Raw genomic sequence first — 26,918 nt, 5'->3', positions numbered from 1 at the left:
AGATGAATAGAGTAACAACAGAACACCACAATTCCCTTGTACATCACTTGATTTGATTGATCAGACAACAAAAATATTCATGACTGCAACAGTTTTACACATGCAATCTTGTCTGTAACAACTAAAAACTGTCCATTCCCACAGTAGATCTACTTCCAATGCATATAAGAGGGACCATTGGTCCCTTCCAAACTTGTTTCAATTAATTTTCATACTTAACAATCATTATCCATCAATTATTTGTAAGGACAAGTCAGAGAACTGTTCAAAGTGTCTCAACCCATGAAAATTTACTAGTTTTGCCCGCTAGGGCATTGTTTTTCTCATGAAATACAAACCCTCTCAATACCAAACCAACTGCATCTTATTGTCCTCTGGATCTACTTTCAGAAAATCCAAAAACTAAATTTTTTCATCGGTTGGAATTTGAGTTATTACTGAACCCTTGTAACTATCTCTGTATCTGAGGGTCTGGAAGCAGTTTATGAAAAAACAATATCTCTCAGTATATCCCATGGCTACTTCTCAAAATTGATTCAAAACAAAGTCATTTTCACTTTTAAATAGGTTGCAGGGCTATTCCAATCCATTCATATGTGGAAGCATGTTCAATAACAGCATATGTACGTGACTGGAAAGGAAAAGGATAAAAAACTTGAACAAAACAGCATATCTATCCAATTAGTCTTTCAAATCATATACATACATCTACTGCTTATTGTGTATACTCCTTCCATTGTTCATCCTCTGACCATTCATGAGGAATTACTTGCAAATTTGGTGTCAAACACCATCAGCCCCAAATCTGTAGTTTGGGTGACAATCAGAGATAAATAGTTGCTCTCCTTACAAAGCCTTCCTCAAATCTATCACCTTGCCCAAGATTTGACCAATACATGGCTTATGAACACTTTTTTCCATCCTTCTTGACAGTTGCAAGTTACAACTGTCTAATGACCAACTACCTTCCCCTTACATTGTTTTTGCAACTTTCGTAAAATGTTGCAATTGCAACCTTTTGCCAATGTTTACATTTTTGACATGACTGACTCCCAACCTTGTGTGGACATATTCAACATATATTGAAGTGGACTAAAACAAGCATTTTACAGCCTTCTTACCCTTCCATGGGTCTTCAAACACATTTTGACCTTATTGACCAAAATAGGACCTCCTTTCACAACTCTGACAACCTGTTACAATTGAATCGCATGCCTTTACATAATGACTAAATATGACTCAAAATACATTGAGACGACCATATAGACTTGAGCATTCATGAAATTGCTCACGACACAACTCTTGACCTCCTGAAACCTCTTGGAACTAGGTGGAGCCCTTGCACAATGAAAAATAGAGAAGGAAGCCCACTATCTAGTGTACTATGAAGAGGGGGTGGCTTGACACGTACTTTTACAAGCTATATGGATGGAATAAGAAAGTTATGGAGTATTTTGCCGAGCGTTGGAAGGATGGTTGCATCCCTTTCATGGGAGGAAGGTTATTGTTGACAAGAAACTGATTGCGGAGGTGGCAAGGTTATCTTTGGAGGGCGTGAAGTTTTACAATGACCAGAAGTACTTTGAGTTCATAGTGTAGAAACTTCCCAACTCAGAGGAAGAATGCGAAAAATTTGAGCAAAAATCAAAAAGTTGCTATGAAAGAAAGAACATCAAGCCCATTTGGAGACAGGGGCTAAAGGTAATTATGGAATATGTCAACCTCAATGGTCACTTTCCTAGGGCCTTTGGCCACCATTTTGTTTTGATGAATCATTTTAGGCATCATTCTAGGATTCTTTTCCACCATATTTGTTGCCTTCCCTTGCTACAAGTCAATGACCATAGAGAGAATGTGGAAAGTACCTTGCATTACATTAGGGTTTGCTTATTTTAATTGATGATCATTTTAGAGCTCCCCTTACCCTTTCTAATTTCATTCTTGTCTTGGAGGAGGACAATACTAGTGTGAGCAAATCAAGTGATGAATTGAAGGGGGAAGAGTACATAGATATTGAGGAGGAAGAGTCTTCCCCCTCAAAAAAACCCCTAAGAGGGAGGTCAAACCTAAGCACATTGTCAAACCACCCATTACTAAAGGGAAGGATATAAGGAAAATGTTGTTTCCTCCAGTTCTACTTCTGCTGCTGATACTAATAATACGGGTAAGTATAAACACCCCCACCCCCCCCGGTCCCCCGAAGTCTCAGAAAAAAGGGAAGAACAAAGGCAAAGGTGTGGTAAAGAATCTTGAAATTGCTGTGCATCCCCCTCTTAGCCCTAGCCATCATACTCCCAGCCCTTCCCCTGCTTCTACCAAGCATCTCTCTGGCGATGCGTGTACAAATGATGCTAAGTCCCCGGGCAAACTTAATACTTAACTCCTTGGTGCAGAGTGTGAGCAGTTGTCTGATGTCCTTGGAATGGCCAAAGAAAATGCTTTACACTCCTTTAGTAAGTGGATTTTTCATGAGCTTTAGGAAGGGCAAGTGAAACAGAGAGCTGCAAGTAGTAAGATGGAGGTGATGAAGTCCTTTGTGTCGTGTAAGAGCAGTAGGGATGATCCTACAGCTGCTGGCCACCTAGTTGGCTTTGTTCAGTGCACAGAGGTTGAAAAGAACTCGGTTTTTTACTCTCTCTCCAAATTCTTAGAGGCTATTGAGAAGCTCAAGGAAACTTATGAGGTCAGGATTGCTAAGATTGAAGAGGACACCAGGAACATTTAGGTTTCCCTCTAGACAAGTATATCTCACACTCACAAGTGTAAAATTTTAACCAAAATGTTATATTTCAACATACAGAAAAACACAATAACAAAGGACATAAAACTTATCCTGGGAAAACCCTCTACTTGAGAGTGAAAACCCCAGCCCACAAAATATAGATCCTTTATTGTATGCTGAAAAACCAATACAGAGATCTCAAGCTTCTGACTGTTAACACTTAACAATCAATCCATCAGCCTTCTATAGAGTTTTATCACTTGGCTATGCAAATACATAATATAAAATTCTCCAAGTATCTCACAGATACTATCTTCTATGAGAATGACTTATTCACATAAGTCTACCATTCACTGATCATATACAGAAAGCTACTAAAGCATGCAATACACTTGTTACAAAGGATAATGTATTCTCCAAATACGAATAATCCACCAACTGCACACCCAGATATTACATAAATTCTGAAAATAATACATTCACAATAATCTTTGCCATAGAAGTCCACCCGAAAACATTCAGAAGCGAATAGACTCTTTTCTGTAGAATGCCAAAACATAAGATTGATCCATTACAATGAACTGTCATTCATCAAGACGTCTGGCAGGTCCACATCAGTCATAACTCAAGCCACCACAAACATAAAGGAATCTCAATGCCATGTTATCTCATACACGATATGAAGAGGGGATACAAAACAACACTTGTAACCTCTGGAAGAACAGTAACCGAAGACACAGAGACAGAAACATATGAACGACAAATACAGCTCGAAGTTAGTCACCTTAACATCATAATGGTATGTGGTGACGGTTACAGAAGGTAGATGGTCCATCTTGGGGAAAAGTACAACACCTCAAAGAACGAAAAAAGAACAACATAGATAGTCTCAAAAGTGTCTCGACGGAAGACAAGAACCAGATCACAATGAAATGAAAACTAGGAACAAGAAGTGAGATAAACATCATCTCAAGTGCTTGAACCAAAAGAAGATAGTCACGGTCCAGCATAGCAAGTATACTCAGATAAAAGTGAAAAGATCAACACAGGTATGAAGGTTTTCTCATGCAGCTACCAAAACTTTAACAACAAGATCATTAAGAACACAGCTGAAACTATACAGTTGATGGTGGATAAAGTGCAACAGGACAGGGCGGTTGTGGACCTGGAAGCTAACAATGGCAAAGACCAGGGGAGTCTGGGCTAGCAGGAGAACTAGGGGAAGCCTTAAGAAGAAAGCGCAGTACCCCTCTCTTGATCAGCAGGATCTAAAGAAAGCTGCATTGGACATAAGCCAACTAGAAGCTGAGGTCATTGAAACTCTCAAGAACCTGATTTACTTGGCGCTCCTCCTCTCTGGTTTCAGGTTTTTTTCTGCTGGTCTATTGTGTTTTTTGTGGGTCTTTGGCTGTCACTTTTTCTTTGTTATCAGTTGCAGCCTTTTTTTAGTCTTAGTTACGTTTGGTGCTTATAATGTCTTATCTGATTATATGTAAGAATCTTTTATAATAAAGATTTCAGGTCCCTTCAAAACCTAATTTTCTTGTAATCAAAAACATAGACAGAAATACTTATAGCAAATAATATGTTACCAAAGAATTTAAACAAAACCTGGTAATTAATACTTAAGTAAACAGGATGTGATAGAGTAACCAGAATTTCGTCGTAAATAATTGGGAGTTTTAGAGTTCAAATCTTCAGGAGACCTGTTACATGATTAAAAATATAAAACGTTGAATGTTGGATCTGGTAAACTGCCGCATTCAATTCCGGGTCTGGTGTACATAGGTAAACTACAACATCCAGGTTTAGAAAGGGACGGTTCAATTTCAGCTGTGGCTTACCCACACACACACTACTCATCCTATTTTAAGTGCGGCATATCCAATTCTGAATGTGGCACATACCGAGTAAACTTCCACATCTAATTTTGGATGTAGTACCAAAACTAATGTATAGGATAGTGGATGTGACATACACGACAGAGATGCTAGACCTAGGTAAGTTTTTCAAAAACAGAAAACACCTTGGTCGTGGCATCTAAATGGAAGGCTTGCCCACGAACGAAATTTACCAATAAAAATAACAATTTTCCCAAAATTGCCTGTAAAAATTATCCATATTAACAACCTACATAATAACAACATTAAATTGAATTTTGCAGTTCTATTACCATATCTGCGGGCACCGGCCCTAATAACCCTAAAGTTCCAGTGAGTTGAGAAAATATGAAAAATCAATCTGCAAATACTTGAATCCGAAAAGAGAAAAACCTACCATGTTGTTGCAGTCTGCTTTAAGAATAAACAAATGCTGATCACGATGTGCACCCAAATTACTATCACGGGCCAAAATCAGAGATCAAAACATCCTACGATTGAGTATTTTGAATGTCTAACGGGAAAAAAATAATTCAAGTGCCGCGTAATTGACTTCGGGCACTTCGTTGTGAGATAGGGGAGAGTTGGGAGCATTAAAGAACACATCTAATAGTTGGTTTGATATTTACATTTATTGATTTAATATTTATATTTATCTATTTAATTTCTACAAAAAATTATAACATTGCATCAATATTATTTATTCTAAAGTAGTTATTATTATTATTATTATTATTATTATGACTTTCATAACGACATGTACTTTTAGTTGTAAAAAGTAACTAATGACATGATGTCATATTAGTTGGTAAGTATGGGTATTCTTTCTCAACAATCTTTGGTCTTACTTTTTTTTTTTTGGATCTTACTTTTGATTTGGGTTGTTTTGTACATTTTGACAAAAAGCATATTGATGTGGCATTATAATTGATAATTGATAATGTGGACTTGAAATCTTACCTATAAGCAGACAACTTGTCAAGTAAGTTGTTATAAAAAAATTAGAGTGATTTGAATTTTTCACGTAAGATTTTGATGAGTGCAAAGTTAGAGTGCTCAAGTATTGAGTCCTCTCTCCTAGATGTGGTGTGAATGTGTAAAAGGTCAACAAAGGGGGAAAAAAATGTATAAAGTAAAGGAAAGGTCTTCTTATAATCCACAACACCAATCCTGTACTTTGGGGTTTATATGTGGTGAGGCACCTAATTGCACTACAAATGAGGCATACATACGCTACTCCCTTATGGGATTTGAACTTGTGACCTCTCTTTCAAGAGCACAAGTTCTCCACCACTAGGCCTTATAGGAAGAGTATAACAATTGTTTAAATGAAGAAGTGATAACTTTATTTTGATTATGCATTTAATATTGAAATAAAAATTCATCTTGAAGATAGTAAGGTTTCATTACCAACAAGACTATATTATGTTTATGATAGGTAGAAAGGGAGATATAGAAATAGAAAGAGGGGAAAGTAGGAGGTGGAAAAGAGATAGGTAAAGAGATAGAACCAAAGAGGAAGATGGAGATAATGAGATAAGGAGGAAGACGTGAAGAAGTTTTGGGAAGGAGACAGAGATATAGCGAATGAAATATAGATGGTGAGATAGAGTGATGTAAGAGATGGAGATCTAAGGCCATATAGAGGGGGAAGAGATAAAAATGACCAATAAACAGAGAGAGAGAGAGAGAGAGAGAGAGAGAGAGAGAGAGAGAGAGAGAGAGAGAGAGAGAGATCTTTATCTTTATATTCCTCCTTATTTTGTACACCAGTGAAACCTAAGATGCCAAGTGATAGAAGAGAAGCATTTTTGGTATGTAGTACTCTCCACCATCTTGGGTTGCATAAACAAGGATGACAAAAAAAGAATAAATTAATACTTGAGTTGGTAAGATATCCACTTATGCATAGTACCTTGTAGGCATTGTGTACTTGAATGTGTTTATTCATATGTTGTTGGTAGCATTAGACAAAGGTTTTTAGATGGAAGGATTGATGGGAGGAGTGGTTCATGCCACTAGTGCTTCAAAATATATGTTGTTATCACAAGGGGAAAAGGTTGATTAAAGAGCCATAAGATGCATTCTTAAGGATAATTATCATTAAATGTTTTATAATTAATAGATATAACTAAGAGAAACATTGATTTGCACATCTCACTTTAGCCAAAAAGGAAGACATGCATTTACACTACTAGAGAATAAGATATGATACAATTGTAATACACATTTTCATTGCTTATAATTTGCATAGATAAATTCCGCATCTCATGATTTCCTCACGTTAATGATGTGAATGATGTGAGTGTGACTATATACAGATTAAACATTAAGAAATGGTCATGTCATTATCATATGCATGTGTGTGTGTGCGCGCGCACCATATAAAGATTAGATACATAACTTACATGTAAAAGATTTATAGTTTTTATTTCATTTATCTTATCTAAGAATAAAGCCCCCCAAAATCATGTTTCATTAAAACAAAGGAAGTCAAGAATGATATATTAAATGTGATAGTTTTCAAAAGCTCCACTTAGTGACAAAACATATATGGCTACTATTCATTTCCTTAGGAATCTTTTAAGCTTTAAACACTTTATTCCTATGTTATTTGGTAATAGCACAAAGGTCAAAAAGAGGAAAAATAAAAAGAATAAATTAATACCTAATTGTTAGAATATTTAGAATAACTAAGAGGGAGGTGAATCAGTTATCCAAGGTCCAGATTTACCAATCAAACAAACACTTAAACAACTTCAAATTTCAACATCCATTAGCTCAATCTCCATAGTAATCTATCAGTAACCACTAGTACATTTGAGGTCATTTTTCAACCATTAATGGTCAAAATTTTGACCCAATTTTTGACCAAATCTTGACCAAATTCGACCAACCCATTGGTCAATAATTTTCTGGTTGAAACCTTTGAAACATGTTGGCACAAGTTCTGCCAATCATTGGTCAAAATTTTGACCAATGTTTGGTTAAAAACTGCCAAGTATTGGTCAAAATTTTGACAAATGATTGGTCAAAAACATCCAAGCATTCGTCAAAATATCGACCAATGCTTGGTAGAAAATTACTAATCGTTGGTCAAAATTTTGACCAATGATTGGTCAAAAATAGCCAAGCATTGGTTGAAATTTTGACCACAAAAAAAAATTTAGGCCTACACTTGTTGAGGTCCACTTCAACAATGGCCCTTCTTGTTAAATTTTTGTCTAAAACCTTTCTAATGATATGATGTGTTATGAGCTCTTCATCAATGGGATGGAACATGAATCCAGGAGGTAGTTGTGCATCACCCATATCATGACTGTAACTAAAGTTAAGAGCCTCTATTATTGAATTCTCTTCCCTATTACCCAAATTCATTTGAGTAAAGTTAAGAGCCTCTATTATTTGGGTAATAGGGAAGATAATTCAATAATAGAGGCTCTTAACTTTAGTTACAGTCATAATATGGGTGATGCACAATTGCCTCCTGGATTCACGTTCCATCTCACTGATGAAGAGCTCATAACACATCATCTCATTAGAAAGGTTTTAGACAACAATTTCACAAGAAGGGCCATTGTTGAAGTGGACCTCAACAAGTGTGAGCCTCAGGGAGGGTTCAATTCCCTCCTTTATTATTCACTATGTGTATAATCCCACACACCCATTTGATCTTGAATGATGATATGTACTGAATGTTGAGTGTCGGTGTTGAATGCTCCAAAACCATCCATTTCATGCCTTCAACTGTACACAGTATCTTTCTAGTTTCTTTCTACTCGCACGCCCATTTCATTTCATACGATCATCTAAAAAGTGTGTCACTCTAAGCTCTCAATTGTTTCCTCTTGATTGATCATCTCATAATTGTTGAATGAGAGCTTTGGGATAAGCTATAGGCATCCATCAAAGCATAAAGGATCTTGTTAGATGGTGTAGATGAAGTAGTAGCATTTGCCTTGGGAGACATGCTTGCAAAATGGAAGCATAGATAAGTCATGTGAATTGTTTGACAGGATGCTTGAACATAATGTGGTCGTCAAAAGCCATGGTTGTTGGATATGCACAAAATAGATATATTGAGAGAATATATTTGTTTAAGTTGCAACTGCCCTGGTAGACATGCATGCAAAATGTGGAATCATAGGTAAGGCGTTTGAACTATTTTATTGATTGCCTCCATGAAATGTCATCTAATGGCAAGCCAATATTGCAGGATATGCATATTGATTTGTTGAATATATCCAGATGATGTAGTGACATTCTTGTTACTGCAACCAATGCTACATATGTATAAAATTGGGATTCCAACTCTTGTTGAGGTTGTAAATTATGTTGAACATAGTCTCAAGCCATAATAGTTTTCTATCTGCCAAAATTAAAAAGAGAATCATACAAACTTGTGCGAGCTCTTTGTATTTTCTTTGATATGATATTCAGGAAAAGGATGAGAAACATAACTCTAAATAAGCAGGCAAGCTCTCCATGTGCTCTACACCCCACAGGTAAATCTACTCTAATAAAAGAGGCAATCAAAAACCAGTTCACTTTGCATTTGTAACCTTGGGTAGGCTCTTAGAAACATGCTCACATTGAACCTTTAACGTAAAGGAGAAATAGACAAGCTCATAACCCTCAGGAAGGCTTTCTTAGATAAGAAGTTTCCGAGCAGACACAAATCCTTAATAATAATGCTGTTACGATTTTCTTGTTTAAATCCAAACAAAGTTGTATTATCTTGGGCAGAGGAGACTATTGTTTTTTGTCAGTAGAATCACATGCAAACTAGATGTGACATTGCAGTAAGCAAATTGTAATAAGAGCTAGGAGCTTTCCTAGTGATTAGGGCTCGACCATATAAATTCTTCTACAATTCATGTTTTGAATGCCATAAAAACCTAGAATTAACATTAGAATCCATGGTTTGAATAATATAAAGTCTTAGAATCAATACAAAATCCATGGTTTGATTGCTATGAAAACTTAGGACCAATACTAAATTTCATGCTTTGAATGCAATAAAGACTCAAAGTAGTCATATAATGTTTTGTAACTCAAATAATTAAATGCATTGCAGTAATTACCAGTTGTGATGTAGCAAGATGTGCATGAACCTACAATGTTCATCATACCAATGGCAATCATCTCTTTTTTTCCATCAATATTGCAGTTCTTGAACAGTGCAAAAGTTCTGCCAACTGCTATTCCTTCCTGCACGGGACTCATTTAAATCAGCCAGAGGTAATAAATTACCAGCCAATGAACATAATTCAAGGGATTAGCTCTTACAGTGAGTGTGATGATGCCAATTATCAGTCCTACCTTCACAAGGGTCTTTAAATATTTGGCCTCGAAAACAAAGAATTCAGTGGTCAATGGGTTCAAACCACTTTTTAAGTGACCAACCTGTTTCAAGCCACCCACAAAAACATTAGCAAAAGAAACATGCATTTTAGGACCAGAAAATCATGTTTAGAATAGTAATTAGACATAATATCAAACAAATTGTTCCATACCCATCGTGTTTCAAACTTGCTAAATAACTAGTATCTCTTAGGTAGTAATACTGAACATGTACAGATCATACTAATAAGTGATTTGATAAGTGATTCATTCTACCATATTTAGACGTGAGTGAATTGAACACATTGTGCAGAAACAAATACAAGATAGTATAGAATAGTTGGTGATAGAAACTCATACAATCTCAACCCCGTGTTTATTAGCATGTCTAGCGAACACCGGCACGCTGCTAAGAATTATAGATGTCAGAGGAGCAGCTGCTGATATCCATAAGAGCTTAGGATTTTTCTTACTTTGTCAGATCAACCCACAAGAATGAAAAAATAGATCAACACCATATCAGACATCAGTCATTCCATGTTGTTTCTTCTTGTCGTTATGAAGGCTAGGTATTATATGGATAGAAAAATGAAAGAGAATCACGAAGTTATGTTATAATACTGAAAATTTGATGAGTGATGAGTAGAAAAGAGAGAAAGCATATTCCAAGCACTATGGTCTCCCACCTCCACTGCACATCGATACAATTGCAAGAAGACAATAACAATAAGTTGGCAATATACTTTATTCAAGAATGAATTCTTTACTCCAAATGTATTCAAATCATGAGGTTGTTGATTCATTGCATATAAACATACCTTGTGAGTTTGTCCCCATATTGATCTCATGGCAGACGTTATGTCTGTCTCTGTAGTAAAATGTTGAAGACCAAGAATGCCTTTTAGCTGTTGGAGAGAAACAACAGTGGCTGCTCCAGCCATGAAACCCATGATAGTTACATGTGATAGAAAGTCTATAATGAATCCCAACCTATAGTAGAATCATAAATAATGTGACACATACTATTAGTGACCAAAATCCAGCTGTTTGGCTCCACTGAAAAAGATTCTAGTGTTGTCCATGAACTTTAAATAGTTATATAAATCAGTATGACTTTCTCATGCCATCCCAAATTATAAGCAGAATTACATAACTAAAAATAGAAATATGGGACTTGTTAAAATTATTGAATTACACGAGTTTTTAGTGCAAGCCTCCCACTCAATTATGTACAGTCTTTAGTAAACCCAAGCTTGACTTTAGTCTTCCTTTGGAGCAATACCCTCTTAATGGCCAGTAGCTGATTTCTTTTTAAATCCCCAATTACTAGCCACCATACTTCTTCATTTGCTTTGGGATACCTTGGTGCATCAATTGGACCCAACTCATGTCTACCTTCAAGATCTCTTTCTAGAGTGATTTGCACTATTACATTCTCTCCAGCCCTCACATCATCACTGTCAACTATGTCATATGCCAAATCAATGTTTGGGAAGTGATTACAAAAATGAGCAATGTCTAACAGCTGTGAATCTGTCATTTGTAACAATTGATGCCTTTCATCATCCTCCATCTCAACTAAATCAAAAATAATTTCAATGTTTTTCCGTAGATTTTCATGGCACTTCTTAGCAAGTTCCTTGGTGAAAGGTGGAAGCTGTAACAAGACAAAATCATGGTCCCAAAGACCTTGTGTAACCATTTGGATCAATTCCATTGCTACAAGAGCTGGATTGAACCAACCATTACCAGAAATAACATCCACCATAGCTTGAAGAAGCTGGTTAGCAGAAAGAAGCTCATTGATCTAGTTTTAGGTTGCCAGCTATGACATGCCTTGAAAAGTGAGCTTACAACAATGCATTTGCCTTTACATGTGGATCGGTATATTTTGGTTTGTCAATAGCAAACTTTTGATGATTTATCAATTTTCTTATTACTTCTTCTTCACCTAGCCATATGGGAATTTGTGAATACTCTGACCAATACCCTACGACCAAAATAAAATCTACAATTAACCATTAACCCAACAAACTTATGCACCTTGGAACAACAAAGCAACTAAAATCACGGCCCAATCTTCTACAACCTCCACAAGGTTATACAAGGCTTGACTCACCTTACAAGAAGGACCTTATTGAGGTTTGTTGCTGTTGCTTTAAGTCACAAACCCAATTAATAGAATCCTATGGTCCCTCATGCATAATGATGAGTTCACTGTCGATTTGACTTACAATTCTTTTCTTAAGGTTGCTACAGGCACTACCTATTGGAAAAAAGTGTGGGAAATCTAACCCATCCACAAAGCAAATTTATTCTAGTGGATTGTGTTGCATGGTAAATATCTTACACTAGACAACCTTGCCAAATGTTTGTTTAGTCTAGCCAATAGATGCAACCTTTGTTTGAAGGAAGAGAAAAGGATCAACCACCTCTTTTTGCACTGTGAATGCTCCATTTTTATTTAATAACTCATCCTCAACAATCTCAACCTCCCTAGGTTGTTCAATGAGAAAATACAACAATTTACTAATGGCTAATATTTCCCCTCCTAGCACCCTTTTCTCCAACTTCTTTGACAACAACGCCCCCCTACCCCCAATTTCTGTTGGAGCATCTAGAAGGAGCATAATAACAGGATATTTAGGTATACTAAACTATCTCCTCTTATTTTATTTCTCCTTGGAACCATGTTCCTAATCGAGAACCCTTTAGTTTCCCATTGGAAGAGCCCCAGCCCCCAAGTACCCCCTTGAGGTTGCTAACCTTCACATTACTAAGAATTGGAAAATTGATAAAGGGTTTAGAAGACATGATAATTCTAAAATCCTCACTAGAAAGGCAACTAAATGGATCCCATGAACATCTTGTGGGACAAACTTAACTTTGAAGGTGAGGTGAGTAGTGGTAAAGAGGTTGTGGGAGGATTAATCTACAATGGCAGGAGTTGCCTTATAGATGTTTATGTCGGTCCTTTTAGGGACCATACTATCAACAACGTGGAGGGTATGGCCCTCTTGTGGGGGTTGAAATTTTCCCTTGAGTTGGGATGCACAAAATTGGAAATTGAGGAGGACTCTAAAATTATTATTGATGTGGTTAAAGGTTGTTCTAGGGTAGGGTGAAATGTGAATACTATTCTCAATGACATCCTTAACCTTCTTTATAATTTTGATACGGAGAAAGTAAAACATGCCTATAAGAAGGGGAATTCACTGGTAGATTCTATGGTTGTTGTTGGTCTATTGTCTATCAGCTTGAATTGTTGGAGGGCAATCAATCTTGTTCCCAAGACTACCCAAAACCTCATAAGGTAGGAGCAGGGTGTTGCCAATATTGGTGATTATGATATTTAAACTTTATAGATAAGGATATCTTAAACCTGACATGATGGGGCCTTGCCTCCTTGGAGTCATATTTTTTAATATAAATGTTATCATGGATTACTCGTTCAAGATGGATGTTGATTAGAATTTGTTTCCATGGGTTGGTAGAGTTGGACTTACACTCATAACCTTGTTCTATGTACTACTCATGATGGTTTCACCATATGCATGTGACCTCACCTTTTTTTATTGGTGTTCTACAATAGATTTGGGTGGGACTAATATATAGCTTTGTATTGTGAGTAATCTTTCACCTTTGAATTTTAATCTTTATACTATGCGGATGAGGTGGAATTGCAATAAAATACTCCTTCAGATTCATTATAAAATACTCCTTTCTAGTCAATGACTTCACTTACAAAATAATATCTTTTAATTATTTGTATAGCTCAACCTTTTACCTTAATTATTAACCAACAATGTTATTGTTCAAAGACTTCACTGTTCTTGCTATGAAATTTGATTCTTGATATTGAGTATACAAGATGACATTGACAGATTTCTCAATTGTAAGATACAATATGGTCTTAAACTCCTTACGTTCACTTCCTTGACTTGACATTATAATTCTATATTCAACATATGGTTTGCAGGTGTATATGGTAGATATAATCCTGTAATGTTCCCTATCCCAGTTATATGCTATTTGGGATTCAATTCTCTATATGCTTCTCTCGATATAATTAATATCCTTATATTTATCCTCTTTAAATCACCTTGTTTGATTAAATCACTTTTTCTAAAATATAGGTAATCCACAATTGGTGTTTTGACTATGAGTAGATATTATTACCTCTTTTTTTCAAGTATAGGTTTTCTTTGTTAAAGAATGATATAATGACACTTCTTCTAACTGTTTGTTATCTATAAATAATGCTCTGAGTTCATAATACTCAACTCTCTATTCTAATATTAATATCTGATGTAAATAAATGCCCCGTGACTATCATTCTGTATTCTTTGGCCCCTATAGAATGTATGGTATTGATATCTTTGTAGTATTTTGCCTTAAATTCCTACTGAATGGACAATGTTTTACTATGTTGTAGCTGATGATAATGTCAACACTGATTTGGAAGATTAATTGATGACTGTATTAGATTGTTAAATCGATCTTCAACGATGATTTCCATGTTCGTCTCCTTACCATCTGTGCTAGATACTCTGTACCAATGGTTTGATGAGCCTGCTCCATTATTTGTAGACTCAACAAACCCATAATTCTGGAAGAAGGCATTTATAGTAACATAATGAGTTAACTAAGAAATTACTGAGCTCATATTATATTAACATTGGCTATTTGGCTCTTTTGCTGGCGTGGCCCACTAAAAATCTGAACGAGTCCTTCCTGACCAGTTCCTTATTCTCTATTCTTTGAGAGCATTGTGTCTGATGTTGTCGAAGCCAAGGTCCAAGGAAAAATTGGTTATCCTCCATCAAGATCCTATGTTCAAACTTTATGAGCTTCATTGTACCCTATTGCCCCCTCTAACCACCAATGTTCTCTCCATCACCGATCAAAAACCTAAACTTTCTCCCTCAATGTGTTGCCCTTTAGAGTCTAAAATTTAAAACTCTATAGCTACTCCCAATGTGAGTTGTATTTCTTCTAGTGACTCCTATATCCTGGATACCTCAAGTGCTAAAAATTGAAGAGAGGCCTTGTAAGCCCAAGAAACATGCCTGGACAAAAAAGCCAAGAAAATGGTCCTTGACCTTGACTATGATAGTGATGAGGACACTCAACAAAAACAAACATGTTGCTTGAGTAGGTTGGCTAAGGAAAGGGGTAAAAAAGATATCGAAGACTTGGCTAAAAAAGAGGAGACATTGTGGAAAGTGAAAGCAAAAATTTTGTTAAGAGTGAATCAGATGACTCTTCCTATAAGGAAAACCAAAGCCCCATGAGGGACCCTTCCCTAAACCTTTCTATTAATCCCCCTCCCCTCACCAGCCCATGTAGAATACCTTCTACTCCAAACCCCCTACAACCCCCCACAATGTCTCCCCTATTGAACCTAAGCAATGTTGCAGTTGATAGTTTTAGCAAAGGAAAGACTAGTGGTCACTTCATGAAATGTTGCAACTCTTCTTCTTCTCACTTATACAACCCAAGCATCATGCACCAACCTTGGCACAAGGTGATCAAGCAACCCCAACCTTCCTAACATCAAAGGGAACCCAAAAAAACATCAACACACCCAAAACAAATTAGGTATATGGCAGACCTGTTGTTAGCAGTCATAAGGTAAATTGCAGCACTTGACTCTTATACCATACACACAACCAAGAATGCAATTGGATCCTCCAGGACTCCCAAGCACCAAGGATAGTTTGGAACAACTCCTATATGACCAAAACAAGGTGTAACAAAGGTTGGAAACCCTGCCAACCACTTACCAAGCAAACTGTTGCAACCAACCAAACAAGCACTTAGGTTTCTTAGCACTGTTTTCCACCAATAACTCAAAATGTTTACAAAGGACTAGGCAAAAAAAAGACAAATTCAAACACCCTTTTCAAAGTGCCAAAAGACTCCAAAGTTTCAAAACCTAACTCCACTCCAGGATACCCTAACCTTAATCTTGCACACAGGCCCAATTAGCAACTTTAGGCTTGGTCTACAATGAAAAGGTTAAAAATATGGGTGCATGGATCAATTCTTCAACTTCAGCTTATCCTCCTGGTCAAATTTAAGATGCCTTGCCTCCACACCAAGTCCCAAGTTCCTTTTATCACTCTAACTCATCAAATTGCAAAAACAAGGTCTAATACATGGGTCTTATTAGACCTAGGGCTTGCTCTTAAAAATGCTTGTTGCAATCTCTTGCCTCTACACTTTTGACAATTGATAATACAATGCCCTAGTTTTCTCCATACCAAATTGGAGAAAATTCCAACAGTGGGAATTCAAACTAGGGCCATTCCTTTGGCCAAAACCCTTGTTTTGAGGGTTTCATAGGCAGCAAGGAAGAAAAATATATAACTTGCAAATGAAATCAGATCTCTCCTTGAAACCAATGCCAAAACTTCATAAAATTCAACCTCCAACTTTTCAATGCAAAACAACCACCGTACAACCTTCAAGAGTCTGTACTGTACAAGAAAATAGTCAAAAAGGCCCAAAAATAGCAGATTTTATTAGTTTAAAAGTAAGTACAATGGTTAATAAACCAATACCCTACGACCAAAATTTTGAAGGAACAATAACATGCAATTAGACTTCTTGATGTATAAATTGGGTCTTAAAAAAATCAATTTCCTTTGGGGAAAGTACTTATTTGGTTTTGAATACTAATGTCGTGGAGTTTGTTTCAAATCATATAGTGTCTTTTCAAGTGACATACCATGTGTTCCTTTTCTTTTCTAACAAAATTGGGTTTTCAGATCTTCATTTAGGAATGTACTTCATATATATTTGGTGGATATTCCAACTATGATTGGAAACAAGCGCTGTCAACATTCTAATCATAATTATCTTTGCAACTAGAGCAAAGATTCCTCAATCTTCAATTTGTTGCTCTTTAGCTACTAATCTTGCTTTGTGCTTGTCAATTAAAACATTATTTTAAAACTTGATCTTAATACTTTTTATAATCAATGGCTTTCTTTCCCATGTCTATCTCTCGACTCAACACATTTTTTCATTTTTCTTTCCTTCTTGCTTCATCATAAATACTTGGTTCACAAGCGCTTATGATGTTTTTCTTGCTAAGATTATGAAGTGGACAATGACTTTCAATCTAGATAATCAATTTATTCTCTTCCTTCTATAGATTCAATGGGACTTTCAAAGTTTGGCTCAACTTTTTTGGGTAAGTGTGATGATATGTAGTGCACTATAAATTTTCTCTTCAATGAAAGGATTAGCACCTCTAATTTTCAAATGGTGATCAACTAGAACTAGCTGACAATCTAACCTTAAAAATACATTTTATGCCAAATTCCAATCACAGTTAAAGACATTTAGCTATTGGAAAATGGCAAGATTGTCTTATTTCAGATATGCAATAAAATGGGCAAGAAATGTGGAAGAACGTTAAGTTTTTATCCACCAAAACATGAGTAAAATTGTATAAACTGAATGTATTTTTAAAAATAATGTCAATTCCCTTCAAAATAAATATTTTGCATGCAACTTACTTGCTGAAGATGTTTCAAGTTCAACAACTCTTTAATCACAGGATCCACAATAGTTGGAAGCTTTGACCTATCTGTCAGCTGTGGCTTGGCCTGTAGCAACAACAAATTCATTAGTATATGCATCTCAACATTTAAAAAATACATCAAGCAATTCAGGTCAGTTCTAGTCTATAAATTAACTGGCATTTGTTTCTTCTTTAACATATTCAATAATCAAGTACAAGGTTTTTTAGTTTGGACTCTGCCATGATGAGCATTCCCTTACAATCAAATTTACTTACTTTGGCATTGTAGTTTGCATCAAGGAGAACATTTGATGATTTCAAATCACAGCGAATGTTAGATGGATTGCAGTGCTCGTGCAAATGCTTCAGCGCTCTGTAATATTTAGGGCATAATGACTTTAGATTATATTGCACTGTATTTATTTTTACAAAAGAAAAACACGGAGAATCTGCTCTTGGATCAAATCATTATCACTATTGGCTCAAACCATTTTCACTAAAACTAAATGAATCGACACCAGAAAAGAGATAAAATAATGCCAAAACAAAGGATGGTCTATTTAGAAGTTTTAACAGCCCATAACCACTTTAGGAGGCTTATTGAACCTATTTAGAATTGAAAGTGACTAAAAATGGGATAAGGTTAGGAATTGAAAGAGAATAATAAATGAGTATAGAATCTCACTTGAAAACAAATATAACTAAAGATTTAATGTGATGAAGAAGACTGGAAAAGAAAATGCCAATGAATAGAGTAGATCAGGATGTAATGATCATGTGGACAAAAATACAATCAACCCATTACACTTCCCATCAGAATAAATTCTGAACAAACCCTTGTAACTGCTTCTCGCTATTTTTGTTAACACCACAATGAACAAGAAAATTGAGTGTGTGGAAAACAAGAAAACTCTTTGACAGGAATCTATCTCGAGACAAAAAAAACCAAAGCTGTTATGTGTAGACTAATGTAGAAAATATATGAAAAAATGAACAATGTTTGATGTGTGCATAGTATGTTAGAAGAAAATCAGAACAAGATGGGCAGTAGAGGTGGACAATTACCAGGCCCAAATAAGTGATCACTTTGTTCACCTTATTCAATTCATCCCCTACAATCAATAATGGATTTAAATATTCTTTTGACTAATTAAAAAAAAAATGTGAAGAGATAACCCATAAATACAAAAAACTCAAAATTGACAACCACAGAAATTATGAAAAATCCTATGCATGAAAGACGGTTTTTTTCTGCTCCTCTCATGGCATTTACACAATGCAAATATTTATTATCCTTTTTTGATGGAGCCATGAGAACACAGGATATGAAAACAACTGCAAGAGACGTGAAGAGATCACTAAACTCCCTGTTTTCTAAGCATTGGCCACATCTTCAAGGCATGTAAATTTTGAAAACATAGCAAGGCATGTGGACTATTAAAATATATCATTTGGTGCTCAAAAGTCTATTATTTAATTGATGCACAATTTACTAACATAAACTAAGTTTTTATGTACATTCTTGCATCGGTATCTGTGATAGCTTTGTCTGCCATCTACAGTGCCAATTGTAACATATTATGGCCTCTGCAAAATGTAATATGCTTATAGACATATGGACAAACCTTAGAATGGGGTCATTTACTGGACTAAAAAGATAAAGCCTAAAGAGAAAATGGAAATTTGGAAGAAGAAAGAAGACTTACCTGAATAGGTCTTGAGACCATTGGTAGTATAAGACTGGCTATGTACTATGAAACAATGAAATTCTTGAGGAGAAAAGAACTAATGTAATAGTTTTTTTCGAAATCAATGGCACTAGAATTGAGGATTTGCAAAGCCTAGGACACAGTAGATGAAGCATTTTTCTATCCCACTATGCTTGCTAGTTTGGATTGTTATTGATGGAAAAACTACTATGCATGTTAGTTTGGATTGAGATTGATTGAAAAACTACAACTATTGTGTTAAGGATATAGAATTCTGCAAAACAACAAATAGAATTACCAAAAAGGCATTAAAATTGTTCTGCCTATAAACAGTATGAGCCACATTAAAGTACACGATTGCAATAGTAATCATATATGCCAGAATCTCCTAAAGAAAAGTTCATGCCATTGATTATTTTTTAACAGAGGCTCGAGGAATGAGATAGGCAAGTGGGAAAAATGTAAATCCCAATGTTTCAACTGCAAATTAAAAATAACACAATTTTTTTAATTTAAAAAACTAAAAATCTTAAATTTAATTCAATAAACTAATTTCTTTTGCATAAACTATCAAAATTACAGAATCATAACAGCCAATATGAATCTACTCAAAATGATTTTCATCAATGCAATCATTCCATTATATATTTAGTAGAAGCAAATGAAATCCCTCCAAGACCAATAAATTATAATCTACTATATTATCTATAGTGTTAATTCTAAGCATTGTCATTACTGTAATTTTGTTTAACTGAAGAGTTACCCTAAAGAAATCTAGTTCAAGAATAAAGATCTATTAGTAATTAATATTATTTATATAGTATAATTTCATCTATAAAAGAAAACACTAATGAAAGGAAAGAGAAAACACCAATTTTGCATTGACATGGATACAGTCCTACGGGTACAATGTTAGATACTGACACAACCAATCTAAAGACCTCTAATATGGATATAGAGGTGTGTAGATAGAAGGTATGGACATAGACCAAAGTAACTAATAGAATTTCTTTTTTCCAATAACTGTGGTTGTGCTTGCCCTCATAGATTTTCATCCAAATGTGGATGTATCGACAATGAATTTTAACAGTCTCTCAGAAAGCATCAAAATTTTTTGGTCTCTTAGAATAAGGTTGTGCTAAATATGAGTTTCTTGCAAAATTTTAGAGACTTGCAATTCACAATCCCCCTTCCAAGCCAAACTTTTTGAAAGCTAAGCCACTATTTACTGCTACGAGGTAGACTTGAAAATGAAGAATAATATGAAGACATTCAGGAAAATCCTTGCACAAAATTCGTATAGTTTTATCTAGTTCCTTGTCTCACAATAGTCAAAAAATCTCAGCTCCAAATGCTCAATCTACAACAGTTGAGACCTAAATTTCTTAAATTTCTTATACACCTCATACTACTATGGACAATTGTTTCTGTTATACACTCCCACATGCTCTTCACCAGAAAAACACCTATCTTTAAATATTCTAAATCAGAGAATGTAGAGATCAGCTCAATATAGCCTTGTCCAGCTTGTAGACTACCATCTACTTTACTTTTTAAAAAAATTCCCATTTTGCACCACAACTCCTGCTAAATACTGACAATTATTTTAAGAAGGAATAACTTAAACATCACATACTCAGCTTAATTCGTAGACCAAAAGTGTTAAATAGTCAAAGTTACTTTTTTTTGACAAACTTAATTCTTCCCTTAGTGTGTGATGTTTAAGGGTAGCCCCTCGAGAAACATACCTTCTCTTGCATTGGTATTTTGAAAACACATCTGCCAACCCTCTGCAACACTAATCAAAGAGGGAAAAAATAAATTTGTCCATGGTTGAGGTAAGAAATATGCAAGTTTTCCATAATGAACACAACAAACAAAATTTATCCATGAAAAAAGAATAATTCTATTGGCTAAAAGGAAAAAGATTAATAAATGCTTAACCATATAGCCTTGGCAATAGCTCTCAGGAACTAATAAACAATAATTACCTAAATTTCTTAACTCTTTGACCGGTGTCTCTTCTGGCAATGTCGTGACTCCTCTACCTCTATATAAACTTTACGCTTTGACCTTTGATGATTTGGTAAGAAATTAAATCATATCCACCATTCAAACAATATAGAACTTTCCTGCAATACTGAACCATGTATCTTCCACACTATTGAAAATGTTGTCAACACGGTAAAACTAGCCACCTTGCAACTCCTAGTTTTCAATAGTAGAAGTTGACATGCAAACAAGGTAAAACAAAACAATACTAGTGCTTGAATACTATGAAGCACAATAAGACTTTTGAGTATTTGGGTCATCCCAACTATCATATCCTCCATGTTAGACAGTGTAAATTAATCATCTGATACTGACAAAATGGTCGATAAATAGTCGCTCAACACCCAATTTAGTCAACTACACAGCCATTCACTTTACCATCCACCATGAATGTTGCATCAAACTTTGACCAACAGTACACTTCACATTTATTATGTATTTCTATATATTGGATGAATTAGTAATGCAATCTCAGGGCTCTTTTATAGAGTTTCTCCTTTGTGCCTTGTTTTCCAGCATGGTATCAGAGCCGATGGTTTTGGTGATATTGGTGGATGTCACTTTGTCTAAAATTGCTTACAGTTGTGGATACTTTGTTAAGGATGGTGCTGAAAGGAGGCAACCATTGAGCAATCTAAAAGTTTCTTAGTCAAAGGACACCATTGTTTCAAGTCAGTGCTAAAGCTGTTGATTATATATCTTGCTGTATGTGCAGATCACTGCTTTCTAAAATAAGGAGAAATAAGAAGTTAGAAATAGTTGCCAAAGTTTAAATCTGTTGACGTGCTGAATGGTGCTGCCACTAGTTGAGCATTATAAGATATTATCAATCATTGGCTTGTTGATCACTTTAATGTCATAAACATTTGGGGTGTTCCAATCAAAAGGCTCTAGAAGAATACTTCCCATTTTCTTTTTATTGAAGTGTGAATCCAATATCAGTGTGTCGTCGATGTATTTCTTTGAGAAAGTCCTCAACCTAAACAAATTCATGTTTTCTATTCTAATTTGGCAATGCCCTCCTTTATTATTCACTATGTGTATAATCCCACACACCCATTTGATCTTGAATGATGATATGTACTGAATGTTGAGTGTCTGTGCTGAATGCTCCAAAACCATCCATTTCATGCCTTCAACTGTACACAGTATCTTTCTGGTTTCTTTCTACTCGCACGCCCATTTCATTTCATATGATCATCTAAAAATTGTGTCACTCTAAGCTCTCAATTGTTTCCTCTTGATTGATCATCTCATAATTGTTGAATGAGAGCTTTGGGATAAGCTATAGGCATCCATCAAATCATAAAGGATCTTGTCAGATGGTGTAGATGAAGTAGTAGCATTTGCCTTGGGAGACATGCTTGCAAAATGGAAGCATAGATAATTCATGTGAATTGTTTGACAGGATGCTTGAACATAATGTGGTCGTCAAAAGCCATGGTTGTTGGATATGCACAAAATAGATATATTGAGAGAATATATTTGTTTAACTTGCAACTGCCCTGGTAGACATGCATGCAAAATGTGGAATCATAGGTAAGACGTTTGAACTATTTTATTGATTGCCTCCATGAAATGTCATCTAATGGCAAGCCAATATTGCAGGATATGCATATTGATTTGTTGAATATATCCAGATGATGTAGTGACATTCTTGTTACTGCAACCAATGCTACATATGTATAAAATTGGGATTCCAACTCTTGTTGAGGTTGTAAATTATGTTGAACATAGTCTCAAGCCATAATAGTTTTCTATCTGCCAAAATTAAAAAGAGAATCATACAAACTTGTGCAAGCTCTTTGTATTTTCTTTGATATGATATTCAGGAAAAGGATGAGAAACATAACTCTAAATAAGCAGGCAAGCTCTCCATGTGCTCTACACCCCACAGGTAAATCTACTCTAATAAAAGAGGCAATCAAAAACGAGTTCACTTTGCATTTGTAACCTTGGGTAGGCTCTTAGAAACATGCTCACATTGAACCTTTGACATAAAGGAGAAATAGACAAGCTCATAACCCTCAAGAAGGCTTTCTTAGATAAGAAGTTTTCAAGCAGACACAAATCCTTAATAATAATGCTGCTACAATTTTCTTGTTTAAATCCAAACAAAGTTGTATTTCAAAATGGAGCCCCCATGTGGTCTTTAGTCTCCAACGCTTCATATTGTCAACACAAATCTATCATCCGAACTACTTAAGATGTCATATAAAAATTGTGAGTCGGCTACAACTCTTTTAGTTGTCAACCAATATTTTCAAAGATCATTTGTGCCTAGTCAAAAAAGGTAGTAGATTCAATAATGTTGAGATTAGATAATACATCCTTGGGGAATATTCTTTCACATTTAATTCCATAAATATGCGACATAAAATAATGATGATCCCTTGGATGGGTAATATGACTTTTTTCCTAGAGATAGTGGGTGAGGAGAATTATCCACTATGTGTTCACTTATTGCTTGCATTCATGCTCCATGGATTGATACTCCCTAAGGGTAAAGACCTTATTGTTCAAATTCATGTACTTTCTTCTAGGAGTTCGAAAGACTATGGTTGTGTTGATAGAATCAAAGGCAACAATGATAGTATTGTCTGGTAGGGAACAAAATCATGTAGCTGGTGAGTAATTACTGTCCAAGGTGTTGTTGATTTTTGGACAGTGAATGGATGTAGGAAAGAAGCATTTCTAAACTATCCTAGACTAAGAAGGTTAGTATAGTATTCCTATTGAGAAACATTTCCTTTGTGTACATCTTCCTTGATTTCCTCTTAAGTTGTATTCTTTGATATCTATGTCCATTAGAAACCAAACCAAGTTCTCTATCTTCAACACTTAGAGCACATTATCCTTCATATATTTCATTTTTAGCACTACCTTTTCAAACTCTTTGATCAACTTTTCTCTTCTTTCCCATGGGTTTGATGATACTTGTGTCGGGTTTTTGCTGGTGTGGATGATGAGGAAGCTATGCTCTCGACTCTATCTTTTCCTACAAGATAATATTTTATTAGTATACAAAGCCAACACAATCTCAGTAAAGCCCAAATTGAATTATTACTTGTGTCCAACCCTCGAGGTTTCTAATCACTCATTCACAAGTTACTTAACGAGGATTAAGGAAACTTGAAGCTTTGATATTGAAATCCATAATATGTTCTGAGGTAATTGATGTTGGAGTAGGATTAAAGAGGAAAATATTCCCCCAAAAGATAATCACTTGGACATTATAACAAGGGCTTGGGTATTCAAAAATCATTTCTTTAATATCAACTATGAGAAAAAGAGTAAGTGGTAGAATAAGATCCTAGAACCTAATGATCTAATGTCTAGTTTTGAATAAAGGGTGTCAAACCAAAACTAACAAGGGTACTTCTGATGTGTGACCTGTTATTGGGCCAATGTTAAAGAGGGTTTCAAGGGAAACCCTCTTTTCAACTACAATTTTGGACAATGCACTTAGGGGGGGGAGTACTTCAAACACCAAGGCAAGGATCATGAAAGGCCAAATTAGGGCATCAAAAGATAAGCTCCAAGGGAACTTCCTTCTACACATTTCTGACACAAAAATCGCTAACCTTTCAAAAACCCTTTCAAAGATATGCCCCAAAGGTGTCTTAGATCCAAGAGGAAGAAGCCCAAAAACAAGACCAAATTTTGGCAAGGTATAACACTCAACAACCTATGACTAGGATACACACCAAAGTCAAATTGCTTGTGAGTGAGGAAATGGGAGGACATTTTCGCCTTGTAAAAAAGGTGTTCTGTTCAATGCAGTTCTGGAAGCATTGGACATCTGCGAAGCAATCTTCAGGGGGTTCGTGTGTTGAAAGAAAAATGTGAAGCATCTCCTTCAACTGGCCCTCTATAAATGGGCAGTATGGTGCGAGATTGACAAGAGTAGGGAACACAAATGGCATTTTGTGACAGTAAAATGTGCAACATAATTCAATCTAATGACATTACACCAATGGCATTACCAGTGGAAGGCTTTAGGCTTTCAATAAACCTCATCAAAGAAGAGCATTCCATATTTAGTGTAAGTGCCTAAGCGTGAGACAACTCAAACCACTGGAAGAAACTAAATAATCAACCAAACGTATGAAAACATAAAAAATGTATGAGGTAAATACCAGTTTAAGTGCAGAAAGTGCTAGATTCAGAGCCGAATACGAGAGATGGAGTCTAGTGTTCCAGATGAGGAACCAGCGGCGAGAAAGCAAGCAGCACTGGCATGGGTCAACCCAAGGTTTTGTAGCTCTAACTACTTCGCGCGCTCAATGCCAATGAAATTGAAAACAATTTTGCATGTTAAAGTTAAGCCCGTGTTGGTCAACATTTCAACCAACACAGGCTTAGATTTTTCAAAATTGAAATTTTTCCTTCTACAATCCAACCAATCAAAACCTTATTAAATGATGGTCGAAATTTTTGGTCGAAAAATGACCTCAAATGTACTAGTGTTCACTATAACAAAAGAGAAGCTTGATCACACCCAACATCAAGTTATAGAGTTGGAGGAACAACTTACGCATTTGAAGAGTGACAATGCTAATCTAAAAGGTAGGCCTAGCTGCAACTAAAGAGAAACTTGAACACACAGAAAGTCAACTTACTAAATCGAAACAAATGCTGGCAAACTTACAAATGCAGCTTGAATTTGCTAAGGAATCAAAGCAGTTATTAGAGAATGAACTAGCAGCCATGATTTCACATAAATCAGATATTAAATCTCAATTCAAGGCAATAGAAATTGAGATGAAAGGGTTTTCTGAAAAAGTGGATGCTTTGGAGCTAGAGCTTCAGGAGGAGCGCATGCAATGCAAAGATGCCATTAATAAGTGCGAGGTTTTAGAGGAGCAGTTACAAAGGTTTGTGAAATGCTTCAATCCTATTTCAAATATACCAGATTGATGTATATTTTAATTTCCTAAGATATGTTGAGTTCTATCTGATTTTTTTTATAACTTCTTCAGCATGCATGTATTCAGTTTCAGATCTAGGTTTTTTGAACTAATGTGAAGATGTTTAATTGGATACTAGGAAGGAACAATTTTTTGAGTATTCCTAAAGTTTTGTATCAGAGGAATAAATTAGAAAGAGACTGGTATTAACCAACCTGCTTGGAACCCTCATATTTAATCTATGTTCTTTTCTTATTTGCTAAATATACAAATCAAAAGTATGCATATATTACTAATTTGTTCTTGCTTTCTATTTATTCTCCATGCTAACCAATGTAAAGTTCATGATTGAAGTACACTAACATTTTCTATTTTATCATCACAATGAGATTTAAACTATAAGATTTAGCATGAAGATCTACTTAGCATGAAGCCATGTTTTCCTATCTTATTTATGTAGAAGTAGATTCCATGATAATAAATGTCCAAGAATGTGTCATGAATAATTGACATGACTTAAATACAGGTAAGTCTACTAGATCTTCACAATCCATGTTAAATGTTGATTTGTTTCTAGGATAAATTGTGTGACAGTTTTTAGCATCAACGTTTTGGATCATACTACATGGTCCATCATCAGGATATGGGAGAGTAATGTTGATAGATCACGTAGGATGATCCAAAACATTGATGCTAAAATTTGTCACAAAATTGATCCAAGAAACAAATCAACATTTGAGTATAGTTGCCTCAAAATGAGGCAGAACT

General features: G+C 35.5%; 1 protein-coding gene across 2 annotated transcripts in view; it reads right to left on the bottom strand.

Moving 5' to 3' along the window:
* The window catches only part of LOC149565455 (putative calcium-binding protein CML13), a 36,896-nt gene extending 31,679 nt beyond the window's left edge, over window positions 1-5,217 (bottom strand). Inside the window, exon 1 of one of the 2 annotated variants that reach the window (XM_089818981.1) lies at window positions 5,000-5,217. In XM_089818981.1, the coding sequence (XP_089675107.1) occupies window positions 5,000-5,002 (3 nt within the window). In that variant the 5' untranslated portion in view covers window positions 5,003-5,217. The other variant, XM_089818982.1, reaches the window with a different exon arrangement.
* Window positions 5,218-26,918: the final 21,701 nt, after the last annotated feature.

The sequence above is a fragment of the Cupressus sempervirens genome, chromosome 3 (genome assembly GCF_028749045.1).
Source record: "Cupressus sempervirens isolate cs-2001-9-10 chromosome 3, ASM2874904v1, whole genome shotgun sequence".
Classification (NCBI taxonomy): Eukaryota; Viridiplantae; Streptophyta; class Pinopsida; order Cupressales; family Cupressaceae; genus Cupressus; species Cupressus sempervirens.
This window is presented reverse-complemented; position numbering and strand designations above follow the sequence as displayed.